The sequence below is a fragment of the Canis lupus genome, chromosome 17, assembly GCF_048164855.1.
Source record: "Canis lupus baileyi chromosome 17, mCanLup2.hap1, whole genome shotgun sequence".
In the NCBI taxonomy this organism is placed as follows: domain Eukaryota; kingdom Metazoa; phylum Chordata; class Mammalia; order Carnivora; family Canidae; genus Canis; species Canis lupus.
This window is the reverse complement of record NC_132854.1, coordinates 58,277,013-58,291,804: the sequence shown is the minus strand read 5'-3', so window position 1 is coordinate 58,291,804 and position 14,792 is coordinate 58,277,013. Positions and strand designations below refer to the sequence as shown.

Here is a 14,792-nt window from a genome sequence, read left to right as displayed (position 1 = left end):
TTATTATTTCTGAAAATAATTTTTTTAAAGATTTTATTTATTTATTCATGAGAGACAGAGAGAGAGGCAGAGGGAGAAGCAGGCTCCATGCAGGGAGCCCGGAATGGGACTCGATCCCAGGTCTCCAGGATCACGTCCTGGGGCTGAAGGCAGATGCTCAACCACTGAGCCACCTGGGCTGCCCCTGAAAATAATTTTTAAGTATGATACATGGTAAGCTTTAGTTCTATTTATTTATGAAGCTTCATATTTTTTATTTTAACCCCTTCCAAAATATTACAATAACCAAAGCCATAATGAGCTAACAATCAAAAAACAAAATTAGCATATAACTGAAAAGTCATCTATAAAGTAATTATTTAGCACAAAATCCTATAAAGTTAATACAATAAATACACAACTAGAAAGCTTAAGGAAATAATTGCCTATAATACCTGAGGAAAAAAATAGGGTAGGTATGCAAATCATGATCAAATACAGCGATGATATATTTACTTGTTGCTCTATGCTGTGTAATATTTTTATTTTATTTTTTTGTGTAATATATTTTTTTAAAGATTTATTTATTTATTCATTCAGAGAGAGAGAGAGAGACAGGCAGAGACACAGGCAGAGGGAGAAGCGGGCTCCATGCAGGGAACCCGACACGGGACTCGATCCTGGGTCTCCAGGATCACGCCCTAGGCTGCAGGTGGTGCTAAACCGCTGAACCACCGGGGCTGCCCCTGTGTAATATTTTTAAAAGAAGTTTAATTTGGCTCACTATTTTCTTGGTATCTAATTGCTCATCCATTAATAATCCAAACAAATACTGAAAGTATAGAAATTATGTGAGAAAACAGATAACCCTGCATCAGGTAGGTTTTTTAGGATCCATATGTATACTGCAAACATATTTGTAATAGACTTAGAAATTATTAAGAAATACCACAGAGGTAAAGAATGATTAAGGACTTGGGAGTTAAAAATAGTAGGGTAAAGTCATAGCAAAGAATTGTCCTCCAATACCCAATTAAATAAAATGAAAAAAATGTACTAAGTGACAGTAACAACATCAAATTTGAGAGCTATTGATTCAGAGTATCCTCACCTTCTCTTCTAACTTGGAGGGAGTAGAAATTGCTAATGATGGGATAAGGTAAAGCAGAAGAAATAAACAAAAGCTAACTTTCTGACAAACACAGAGATTCTAGTGTGCAATGCTGAACTGGGGACCAATCCAAATCCCAACACAATCCCACTATGGAAACAGGATGTAATTATCACTAGAAGTGTTCTATTTTAGAGTTCATTTTAACAAAAATCTTAGAACGACAGACTCATATCATTCCAGATGAATTCTCCACTTTCTCTCTCAACTTCTGACTAAAAGTATAATAAAAAGCCTGTACACGCAGGGGTGCCTGGGTCGCTCAGTCAGTTAAGCATCTGCCTTCAGCTCAGGTCATGATTCTGGGATCCTGGGATCGAGCCCCCCCTCCCTCGGGCTCCCTGCTCAGTGGGGAGTCTGCTTCTCCCTCTCCCTCCCCCCTGCTTGTGCTCTCTGTCAAATAAATATAATCTTAAAAAAAAAAAAAAAAGGCTGTACTCATTTTGTAGCTCTTTAGAAAACACAATCAGCCAAAGATAAAAATGCAAAGTGAGTGAAAAGAGATTTATTCACACTACATCAGAGAAAACAGAACATCACACACCAACCACAGTAGAGAAAGTAATCAGGTCAGGGCTGCCCACATAACATGGGGGGAGGGAGTAACATGGGGAGAAGGGAGTAGGCGAGAAGCACAGCGATTATGCAAACATACTACAGAAAAGAAAATATAGAGTCACAACATACAAAAGGAAAAAGTCAGAGAAAGAACGCAATCTAGAAGATAATCAGAAGAAAATGCCCTAGGACTCCTTGCACTAAGAAATAAAAAACGAACTGTATAAAAACAACAAAAAGCTAAGGAAAAACGGAGAACCAAGTAACACCATTAAAATATAGTTTAACTCAAAACAGAAGAAAGGCTTGAGACAGAAACAGTTCATAAATAAGAAAAAGACCAAAGAACAGAATAATAAGGGAAAAGAAAGTAAATATGGAGGACAAAAACAATCCAACATAAGATAGTTAAGTTCCTGAAACGTAACAGAATAATACCTAACTGAATAGAACAATATTTTAGGGGCAGCCCGGGTGGCTCAGCAGTTTAGCGTGGACTTCAGCCCACGGCCTGACCCTGGAGACCCGGGATCGAATCCCACGTCGGGCTCCCTGCATGGAGCCTACTTTTCCCTTGGCCTGTGTCTCTGCCTCTCTGTCTCTGTCTCTCTATGTGTCTCTCATGAATAAATAAATAAAATTTTTAAAAAAAGAACATATTTTAAAATGCAGTGTTAAGAGTTTTTTGAAATGAAGAGCAGAACCTGCAGTTTAAACAGAGGTACCGTGTTAGAAGAAAAATATGGAATAATAAAATCAAGAGCTATTCTAGTTAAGATACTGAGCCTCAAATTTAAAAAAAAATCAAGTACTCAGAAAGTGAGTGAGGTGGAAAATTAAAGCTAGTCTCCTATTTCTCAACAGCAATGTTCAATGCCATAAAACAGTGTCCTGAGGAAAACTCGTATGACACAAGAATAGCATAGACAGCCTAGTGGTCCTTCAAGTATAAAGACTACAGACATGATTCATAAACATGACAAATACAGGGAATATAGCGCCCAAAACCTTTTTTTGAAAAATTCCTTCTTGGTAAAAACCAGCCAGCTAAAGATGAATCAAAATAAAGAACTCAGAAATGGAGAAGTTATAATAGACGAGTGGTGATAAGCTTAGAATCCAATGATATACAGAAGTGAGACTAAACAGGTAATTATAATTATAGAATGGAATATAAATGTCATTATCATTGGTAATGTAATGATAATAAGCAAATCTGAAAGTGGGGGATGGAGAGGTAACAGGAAGAGTGGTAATACTGTACTAACAGTCTTTTTCTTCAAAGCAGATTAATATAAATTGCTTTATGTCAAAACATAAACCTAAATACAATAAAGATTCTAACCTTAATTTTTTTAGTAATGCTTTTTCATAATCCTAGAAAAATATTCTAGGAAATAATACTGTTTAAGTGACAAAACACTGATCTAAATTTAAGTAATTCCTCCCATTTCTCTTGTTATTTTCTTCTGTAAAGTTTGAGTAAAACTATATAAAATAATTTATTACTTGAATTATGTATCATGAATATGTATCATTTTAATAAGAAGAGTAACTTTTTTTAAAAAAAGGAAGAATAAAAGGATATTAAAAGCAGAAATAAAATTAGAAATTTCCAAAGTTGCTTACAGTGCCAGAATTACAAGAACTTATTAACAGGTAACAAGCCACACAGAGGATTGGGGGGTGTGGGGGAGTAACATTAAACTGAATAACAAATTTTGAACCTAGTCCAAAAGAATTTTTTTACATTTGAAACATTAACATGTAACAGACATAGTGACTTTACCTTTAGCTAGTAAAAATGTGATCCAAGAAACTTTTAGCACCAACACAGAGTTTATTTCAGTAGATATCCTAGTAAACAAATAGAAAGGAGAAAAAAAATTATTCTGACAGTTTTCCAACTATCTTTTTTCCTTTTTTTACATTATAGGCCTAAGTTGATTGCATAAGAAAATACAATCCATTTTAAATGCACAACTTCCACATTAACTCAAGTTGCCTCAATTTAGTGTTTTTACCAAGATATTTATATTTAGCCCATAAAGCAGCATATGTTTTATAAAAGAAATATTTAATATTTATATTCTAATCTAAAAAGATGCACAGGAAGTGGTATACTATGATGTACTTGGTTTCTAATTAATACTTTTCTGCTCTTTTCTAATTAAAATCAACACTTAAGCAGAAAAATACAGGTTTGGGTGACTCTAGTTTACCAATTTAACACTATGCCTTGATAACCTGTTGGTATTAACAACTGGAATAGATTAATATAATTAATAAACATATAATTTCCCTTTGTATCTATCATCTTCAATACTACTAGTTCAGTGAGGCAGAAAATCTCATATACTACTCATTCTGTTTCCAAAGAAAATCTCTAGAGCTCTTACTTGGGTATTCTATTGGAGTATATATCATACATTTAAATAAATAATTTGGAAATTTTAATATACACTTTCACATTTAGTCACACACAAAAACTATGCTCTCAGTCTTAATAAAGTACCAATAACAAACACTAAAAAAAGGTTAAGTCAGTGAATTTGCATGTTTCCCAGAACTGGTGATATGTTGCACTGAATCAACTTCCATCCTATTAGTTCTCCTTGTAGTAAAGGGCAGATATTTCATATCATTTTCTTTGTTTAGAAGATAAGTAATCTGCATAGGGTTTAAATCTACAACCTTAATTTATGAAGTAGAACGCTATAATCAATCAAACTAACCCTGGCATTATCAACACGTTTGTGATTTTTCCAGAAAAATCTTTTAAGAAACCAAAAAGATAAAAATAACATGCTCTGAACTACTTACAAACTGCTGGGTTGTGTCAAATATATAAGTTCACATGTCCTAAAAGGAAGAAATAATTATATTAACATTATGGCTTTTTTAAAAGTTACTTTTAAATTCTTTTCATAATTTAGGGATCAATTTTATCATGCTTTATTCATCTTATTTCAAGAAATCTACATTTTAGGTGCACCTGGGTGGCTCAGTCAGTTGAATGTCCAACTCGTGGTTTTGGCTCAGGTCCTAATCTCAGGGTTGATGGATGGAGCCCTGCGTTGGGTTCCAAGCTCAGCGGCAAGTCTGCTTGGGATTCTCTCCCTCTTCCTCTGCCCCTCCCCCTACTCATGCACACACTCTCCCCAAAATAAATAAATCTTTTTTAAAAAGTATACATTTTAAAGACCAAAAAAGTATAGCACCATTTAAAAAGTTAAGGTAGCTTTTTTCCAATACATGACATTTCACATATCATTGTAATATCTAATTACAAAAGGACTGGATTCCATATGTGCATTTGTAACTCAGAATACATTTTGTAATTAAATCTTCATCTAGTGAGAATCCCAGAACAGGTCATAAAAGCTTATTTAACTATTAGCCTTAATAAAATAACTGTTTAAAAGTATTATAAAGCCTTTGTTTAGGACAATGGCATAGTAAGAATCTCCATAGATCTGCTCCCCAGTGTAATAACTATAATTGGTTGAAATTACTTAAAAAATCATTTAAAGTCTCTAGAAATTCTAAGGGCATAAAGCAAAAAAAGGAAACATTTCTTCAAGAAAATCTACTAACTCTTGGCAAGTTCAAAAACAGTCTGTGAAATTCAAAGCAAAACTCACTTCCTCCACCCTTCCAGTTCAGCATCATGAAGCTCTACCTTGGGCAGGTGCAGCCAAGACACAGGACTCCCTCTCTCCCCAGCTATCAGCCTAGGACTATCACTCTGGGAAAGGAAAGTAATGAGCATTTCTATTTACTCCCAGCTTTGTGTTGCAGAAAGTCTATACCAGGCTAGAGGGCTCCCTTCCTCCACTTAGCCCCACTCATAGGGCAAAAGTTCTATCACAGGCACAGCAGATCAAAAATATGGAGGCCTTGACTTCTCTTACCCCAATTAGTTCACAAGACAGAGGTTTCAGACATGAAAGGCAATTTGCAAAGACCAAGGACTATTACCTCTTCCCAGTAACACTCTTAAAGCAAAAGTGACATTCCAAGAGAAGAGGACACTGTTCCCATTCTGATCTCCTGAGCAGTGACACAGAAAAGATACCTAGGGGAGAGGCAAGTCTTAACACACACACCCCTTCTTTTTTAAATTCAAGAGACATCAAGAATGTGGAGGGGAGGGAGAGTAGAGGAAGAAGAGAGGAGAGTTGAGCACGGAGCCCAACATGGGGCCCAATCCTAGGACCTCGAGATCATGACCTAAGCCAAAGTCAGACACTTAACTGAGCCACCAGGCACCCCAAGAAAAAAAGAGTTCTAAGCTCTCTCCAAGCTCTCTCCTTGGAGTTAATTCCTCCAAGGGAATTAACTTCATTTGGAACACAGTGTGGGGACTTTCAAGTCTAAGTGCTATTGAAAACAATGGAAATTTTGGTGATGAGCAAGTTAAGAGGAGGCTAGTAGTTCTATGAAAGCAACAAGCTAAATTCTAGACCACCTAGGAGAGAACCAGAGGAAGACTCAGCTAAGGAGAGCTCTCCTGGAAAAAAAACAAGCCTCAAGGCTGACGTCAAAGAGTATTCTTGCAAAGGAAGCCAAATTTAATTGGATCAGACTGTGAAGCAATTTGAGATGTAGGATATTGTCAAAAATAGCAAAACAATCAGTCACCAATTAGTGGAAGGTAACAGCTAGGTATTAACATGAGATCAGGAGAAAAGACTGTCAAAGAGAACCCCTTGAAAATGACTCACCCCAAAGTGGCTGCCACATGCCCAATGGCTACACTGAAGAGCACTATCAGAGGCTACACACTATGGGACAAATAGACTTCACTAAAATAATACAGCGAGGCCACTATAAACAAACAACCACAACAGAAAGCCCCAAGAGAAAGGAGAACCAGTACCTAGACTTACTATAGTGTTTTCAAAATGTTTTTAAAAATAAATGAAATATGCAAAGTTGGAAAGTATGAGGGAAAAAAACAGGCAAAAGAAACTGCATTCAAGAGAGCCCAGGTGCCAGACATAACAAAGACTTCAAAGGAGCTATTGTAAATATATCCAAAGAACTAAAAGTAACCAAAAAAAAAAAAAAAAAAAAAAGAACTAAAAGTAACCATGCTTAAGGAAGAAAGATATTCTGACATTGTTTCATCCAATAGAGAATATCAATAAAGAAAAATTATTTCAAAAGACCCAAATGGAAATTTGAGTTGAAAAGTACAGTAACCAAAATGAAAAATTCCCTAGATGAGCTCAACAGTAGATCTGAGCTGGCATAAGAAAGAAACACCAAATTTGAGGATAGGTCAAAAGAGATTATGTTGTCTGAAAAACAGGGGAGGGGGAGAGAAGAAAAATGAAGAGGTTTTCAGAAATGTGGGATGCCAAAAAAATACATCAACACATGTGTAATGTGAGTACCAGAAAGACAGCTGGGATGGGGGAAGTGTTGGGGGGCAGAAAGAGCAGGAAAAATATTTTTTTTAAGATTCTATCCATTCATTTATTTGACAGAGAATATGAGAGAGAGAGAGAGAGAGAGAGAGAGAGAGAGAGATGTGCACAAGCAGATGGAGTGGCAGAGTGAGAAGCAGGCTCCCACTGAGCAGAGAGCCTGATGCTGCCTTGATCCTAGGACCCCACAAGTGACCTGACTTGAAGGCAGCCGTTGACCGAGCCACGCAGGCATCCCTAGAAAAAATATTTAAAGAAATAGCTGAAAACATCTCAAATCTGATGAAAAACATTAATCTACACATCTAAAAAATATAAACTTCAAGTAGGATGAATGTAAAGAAATCCACACCCAGATATAACACAGTAAAATTGTTTAAAAATAAAGAGAAAATCAGGAAAGTAGCAAAAGAAAAATGATAGAGAATGTATAAAGGAACCCAATAACATTAACAACTGACTTCTCATGAAACAATGAAGATCAGAAGGCAGTAGGATTACGTATTCACAGGGCTGAAAGAAACAAAAGTTAACTTAAGAGTCATACCCAGAGAACTCTCTTTCAAAAGTGAAGATGAAATAAAAACATTCTCAAACAATAACAGAGAACTTTTTTGAGAATTTGTTGATAACAGACTCACTTTCCAAGAAATACTAAAAGAAGTTCTTCAGGCTGAAAACAAGTAACCCAAGACAGTAATTCATATCCACATGAAAAAACAAAGAGCCCTGGAAAAGGTAATTATGTTATTATAAAAGATGGTATAATTGAATACTTCTCCTTTCTTCTCCTAATTGACGTAAAAAGCAATTGTATAACATGGTATGAATATAATTGTGATGTTTGCCTATAACATATAGAATGTGATGTATTTGACAGTAACAGCACAAAGGAGACAGGGGAGATCAAAGATGTATTGGAGTAAACAAATGACACTAGATGGTAAACAAATGGATGAGAACAAATCCATGGGAACAAACGAAGAGAACAGAAATGGTAATAAGACAATTAATGTAGCAAGCTGTAAAATATACACTCACTTTCCTCTGTACTCTCAACTATTTCAAAAGACATACAACACAAATGTCTATAAACCAATGAATGGATAAGCAAAATGTGGTAAACCATACAATGGAATATTACTCTGTAATAAATAGTAACAAAGTATTGAAACATGCTACAATGTGGATGACCCATGAAAACATGCTAAGCAAAAGAAGCCAGTCACAAATTCGTAAATAAAAAATTTGTTAGAAAATTACTATCTTATAATAAAAAGCAGATAGTAGTCAAGAAAGAGTTTTTATAATTATAGAAAAGACGTTGAATGCTTGATGCACTGTTCTATGTTATTTTGTAACTTATCATAACTCAGAATAAAATGCTATCATACAGTAAAAGATAATTACATTCAATATTAACCCGTGCTAATTAAAAGATGGCCATAAGCACTTGCAGCTACTGAACACCTGAAATGTGGCTAGTGCAAATGAAGCTGTGCTGTAAGTGTAAATGACACACCAAAGTATTCAAAAATACTTAATATGAGAAAGAGAATGTGAAATATTTCATTAATAACTTTTATATTAGTTTCATGTTTTCTTATTAAAATATAACTCATATAACATAAAATATGTTAGAGTATATAAATTCGGTAATTTTTAGTATATTTACTTTGTTTTGCAAACATCACTATCTAATTCCAGATATTTCCGTCATCCCCATAACAAACCCCATACCTATCAGCAGTTCCCCACAACTGACAGTCACTAATTTACATTCTGCCTCTATGGATACACCCCTTTGGACATTTCATACAATGGACTATATGGCCTTTTATGTCTGGCTTCTCTCACTTAGCTTAATGCTTTCAAGGTTCATCCATGTTATAGTATATATTAGTACTTTATTTCCTTTGATGGCTGAACAATAACCCACTTTTTGACTATTATAAATAACAATCCTGCTATGAACATTAGTGCACAAATCTGTGTGAATGATACATGTTGAAATGAGGGATCTGGGGACTTATAGGTAAAATAAAATGTTAAAAATTAATTTCACTTCTTTTAACTTTTTGTAATTTAGCTACCAGAATATTTAAAATTCATGGCTCATATTATATTTCTCTGTGACCGTATTAATGAAGCTAGAAATAACTTTAAAAGCTACTGTTTATCAGCCATCAAAAAGAATAAAATCTTGCCAATCGCAATGACATGGATGGAGCTAGAAAGTACTATGCTAAGTGAAATATGTCCATCAGAGAAAGACAAATACCATATGATTTCACTCATATGTGGAATTTAAGAAACAAAACAGATAAACATAGGGAAAAGGAAGGAAAAATAAAATAAGATAGAAACAGAGAGGGAGACAAACCTTAAGAGACTCTTGAGTACAGGGAACAAACTGAGGGTTGCTGGAGGGGAGGTGGGTGGGAGATGGGCTACATGGGTGACGGGCATTAAGGAGGGCATCTGTTGTGATGAGAGAACTCAGTGTCAGATGTAGGTGATCAATCACAAAATTCTACTCCTAAAACCAATATTACACTATGTGTTATTAACTGGAATTTAAATAAAAACTTTTTAAAAACCTACCATTTATTATGCACTTAATATATACTGGAAGGTGAACTAACCAGTAACATTTTCTTACTTAATTCTCACAATTATCCTACAAGGAAAGTATTACTGGCTGTATTTTAGATTGAAATTGAGGTTTAGAGAAGTAACTTTTCCTAGCTCACACAGTCAGTAAATGATTAAATTAATATTCATACATAGATCTGTTTAGCTTTTTTAAAGTGACTATAATCACTATGGTATGTTGCCATATATATACTCACATACGGTCTGTTCTGAAATAAACAGGCTTTGATATAGCAGTTAATCTTCCTAATTGCTCTTCAGTAAAAGGTAAAAAATAAGATATAATAATCTCTGCCAGGGACGCCTGGGTGGCTTCGCGGTGGAGCGTCTGCCTTCGGCTCAGAGCGTGACCCCTGGGTCCTGGGATCGAGTACCACATCGGGCTCCCCACAGGGAGCCTGCTTCTCCCTCTGCCTGGGTCTCTGCCTGTGTCTCTCATGAATAAATACGTAAAATCTTTAAAAAGAAAGAAATAAAGAAAAGACTCTGCCAATCCACTTTAAGGCCAGTAAACACTAAATTATTTCATATAACTAGTTAGTAAAAATTCTAAATCCCTTTTTACAAAGGCCTGAGCGATCTTTTCAGGCCAGATCTGACTGTCATTCCCAGCTTAAAATCATGCAATGACTCCATCAGCTGCTGGGCAAAATCCAAGCTCCCTATTGGTCTGATCTCCTCCTACCTTTCAGCCATCCGCAACATCAAGGTACATCATTCTACTGGTTTGCCTTTGGACACATGCTAATCACTCTGCTGGGGAAGCTCAGTTCTAGTTCCTACACATTTTGCTTGGTGAATTTATCTGTAAATCTGTTCAGACATTGCCTTCTCCTATAGTTTTTACTTGATCAAAAAGCACCCCACAATCACCATTCTGGCCTTAACCATACACAGTATTTTGCCCACTATATAATTTCTACTTCTCAAATATAATACTCTACAATAGAGCATCACATGCATTATTGCACTTATTTTTATTAAAAAATATAATTTATTTGGGGATCCCTGGATGGCTCAGTAGTTTACCGCCTGCCTTTGGCCCCTGGCATGATCCTGGAGTCCCAGGATCGAGTCCTGCTTCGGGCTCCCTCCATGGAGCCTGTCTCTCTCTCTCTCTCTCTCTCATGAATAAATAAAATATTTAATATATATGTATAATATATATGTTAATATATATGTGTATATATAATTTACTATAAGTTTCTTGATGATCATAGTGTCTAATATTAGATTTTGTATCCCCAGCACCTAACATATAGCCAAGCACTAACAGCCACTTCATTAATACTTGTTGTGTTTCTTCTTTTATTTGCAAAACAGCTGATAGCCAGCCTAAAGTTTCTTAAAATATATTTTACAAAACACTATTTCCAGAAGTTAACTGATGTTAAACACATATAAACATATATTAGTAGTCTAATAATTTAGTAAATGATACACTCAACAGATTCAACATATTTTATCATACAGGACTTTTAAGAACCCTGGCTTGCCAATGTACAGTCTGACTCTCTAAGGTGGTGTAGGTGTAGTCTGTAAATTTTCCCAAACTGGGTCAGAAATTTTTTTGTTTTAAAAATATTCTTGAAAGAATATCTGGCTATTTCAGTCAGTAGAACATGTGGTTTGAACTCATAGCCCCATGCTGGGTATAGTACTTACTTGAGAAAAACAAAACAATAAAAAAACTTTTGTGGAAAGTTTACTATGTTTATTACAGGCACTGGACTCAGCACCGTCTGCATTATCTCATTTAGTACATTAAAACACTAAACAGTGTAGGCACCATTATCAACTCAGTTTTCACATCAGAAAACTAAGCTCTAAAGTCCGGTAACTCACTTGTCCAAGATTGCACAGTACATGTTGAAGCCCAGAGTGGAATACAAATCTGACTCAAAAGATTCCATTCTCTTCAACTTTAAGCTTTACGAGAGCCTCTTTTTTTGGTAGGGCATCACACCCAACTACTGTTGTAGAGCAAATTGTTGTGAATTCTGATCTTAGCCCTACTTACTAATCTGAAATAGCCCTACTTACTAATCTGAAATAGCCTTTTTCTAAAGGAAAAACATAGGGCATGGAAGGTAGGAAGAACTCAAATACTTCAGAATTATACATACAATATTCCACTTTCTAACTTTCCTTTCGCCTCCACAAGAATCAGAAATACAATGTATACTAGAAGATATGAAGGGTAAAGGAAAGAGGTAATAAATATCCAAGCACATTTCTGATCTCAGACAATGAAGCAAAAAACCTAGAAGTATCTAATTAAAATTATTATAGCAGGAAAAAAATCAAGACTGTACTCCAAATAATTCTCACTAAAATTCTGTATCTAGAAATAACCTGATAATTATAGATTTTGAGGGATTAGTTTTTACAGAATAGATTTTTCTCAAATATTGGCTTAAGAAGGTTTTGCTTAATTTATTATACTAGTAACACATCCTCTTTAGAAATGTAAGTTACTCATACAAAATCTTGGTTAACATTTTGGTACTTCTTTCCCAGTTACTTCATTCAATATATCAGTGTCAATACATTGCTTCATTCAATACATATGACTTCCTTCTGTAGTTTTAATTACATTATATCCTGCTTTATTTATTTAACATTAGAAGTATTTTTCTCATTTCGTTTTTTTCTCATCAAATTTTATATTTAAAATTAGAAGCATTTCCCCATATTGTTATTATTCCTCATCAAATTTTATTTTATATTTATAATACTTAGTGTTTAGAGCGTATTTGTATCTTACTCTTTATTTTGGTCATGCATAAATAGGTTGTTTCTAGTTTTTCGTTGGTTTAAATAATATTGTGATAAAAATCTCTAAAGCTCTTCTGTGTTTAAGATAACATCCTTAGGACAAGCTCCAAGATATGAGTTAAAAGGCATAAACAACTTTAAAGGACAGAAAAGCATATAGGAAAATCCTAGTTAGGTTAAAAAAAAAAATTATATATGCCATATAATTAACATAAAACAATCTCCAAAAGAAAAATATTCAAATATGAAAACTGGTTACCTCCAATATCAAAATTTAGGGTGATTCATATTTTATTTATGATCTTCTGTTTTCTAAGTACTTTATAATTAGTCTACATTCCTTGTACAAATTAATTTTTATTATAATAAAAAAATCCCCTTTTTTCTGTGCAAAGAGATTTTACTCCACCCAAGAAAAGACAAAAGAAAATAATGATGGCCAATGTGACTTTATTACAATTTAAAACGGGGAGCAAGAAAAATTCCTTCAAATGCCTTAGGCCAATCTTGATTTTTCTCTCCACTTTTCTTATCCTCTAGCATATCTCTAAAGTGTTAGTGACATGCCAATCAAAAAGAAGGAAAAGGAAAATAGAGACATCCTTCTAGAAGATGCTTCTTTCCAGCTCTATCTCCATACACATTCTCCCTAGAATATTTAAGGACTTGCCTCTTCTTACACATTCTCCCTAGAATATTTAAGGACTTGCCTCTTCTTCCCCCTCCCTTTACAACTATTTGTTTAGCTAAAATATTAACTTTCATATATTCTCACCAAAGTGAAATGAGCCCCCAAATGAACACAGTAATAGGCACATGTCAGATTTGGCATTGTACCAGTGGCAGTGGCGACGTGGCTGGAAAATGTATTAAAAAACAACTCAAGTTTATCTGAATTTCATCTTTCTCCCAGTTAAACAGTAATGAAAAGTCTCCTAAACCACCAATGAGAATACAAACTATAGCTTGGTAGTATAGGTCACGTACATCTTCTACTGCCAGTATGTTTTTCTCTTTCTAAATTAAATAACACCTTTAGGAAGAAGTTTAAATTTAGGTCACTCTTCCACTGATAATTGGAAGTCTTGGCAAAGAAGATTAAGGTCTTTGTTAAAACAGATGAGAAATATGAAAGGATAGTATAACAGTTTTAGATGAAACATTCAGAATGCATTCTACTGGATTAAAAAAGAATGCTAAGAACCAATTTAAGAAATTAGTAACAAAGGGAATAAATCTAAGGGGTGATACCCAATAACTTTACTAAATACAGTTCTCAGAATCTAATCATCAACAGTAACATGAAAAACTGGGTTACAGTCCTAATAAAATTTTAACTATACCTTTCTAATTTGCTGTAGAGTGCACACAATACATCGTACTTCTTCAATAGTCTTGACATAGCATTATCAACTTTGGTACTGGTATCAATTTCTTTCAGTAAATCAAAGAATCTGTAGACACTACAAAGAAAGGAATAGAAAAAAGTGAATCTGTAATTGAAAAAATCATTTTATTTCACTTTCAAAGCATAGTCATTTCAACTCAAAAGTTTATTCACTCTACACCAAATCACGACTCTATCCTTTGGAAGGAACTACTTTTTGCATTTTACTAGTTTGAAGAGTAAAAATCAACTAGCTTCAACCTATACCCCTATATCTGTATACCTACTACGCCTACAACAATTTGTATTAAAAAAAAGGTTGTTATGATAGGCATACACATTTATTTCTACACCTACATGTTTTGAAAATCTTAAGTTCACATCCATTTATCCAATTCCAACATAAAACCACATGGTTTATTCTAGTGTTTCCCTTTCCATATTTATCACTCTTCTTTGACAGTGAGAAAGCTGCGATCCATTTATCTTTATTTACTCAGTCAATTCCTCTCTATATAACTAACTACCTTCTGTCTCCAAAGCTACCGACTCTCCCACATGGGTACTGTCCTCTCCTGCTCAGACTGACTCTCCATCCTAGACTGCCCTCACCATTCCACATGGAAATTTTCCTCACCGTAGTAGGGTTCTGACTCCCCAGCCCAGACTGCACTCACTTCACTTCACATGTGGTCTCGCTGCCCACACACTTTGCTTGGTCTCTGACACTGCATACCAAGCAGGCCATATCAGGCCCCTCACCCTCAAGCACATCCATATTAATCCCCTTCTCATCCCACTTGGGCTCTAAGATTCTTCTCTGGACTCC

At 34.9% G+C, this 14,792-nt stretch overlaps 1 protein-coding gene and 1 long non-coding RNA gene across 3 annotated transcripts in view; one reads left to right on the top strand and one right to left on the bottom strand.

Annotated features, from left to right (window-relative positions):
• Nucleotides 1-14,792, top strand: part of LOC140608194 (uncharacterized) — a 121,919-nt gene that overhangs the window by 25,821 nt on the left and 81,306 nt on the right. The window lies entirely within an intron of this gene.
• RB1 (RB transcriptional corepressor 1) overlaps nucleotides 1-14,792 on the bottom strand; it is a 145,224-nt gene that overhangs the window by 97,845 nt on the left and 32,587 nt on the right. The window contains exons 4-6 of one of the 2 annotated variants that reach the window (XM_072783109.1): nucleotides 13,920-14,039; nucleotides 4,532-4,570; nucleotides 3,498-3,565 (exon numbers count right to left, since the gene is read on the bottom strand). In XM_072783109.1, coding sequence (XP_072639210.1) covers nucleotides 3,498-3,565; nucleotides 4,532-4,570; nucleotides 13,920-14,039 — 227 coding nt within the window. Of the gene's footprint in view, nucleotides 1-3,497; nucleotides 3,566-4,531; nucleotides 4,571-9,995; nucleotides 10,193-13,919; nucleotides 14,040-14,792 lie in introns of those variants that run through there. The other variant, XM_072783110.1, reaches the window with a different exon arrangement.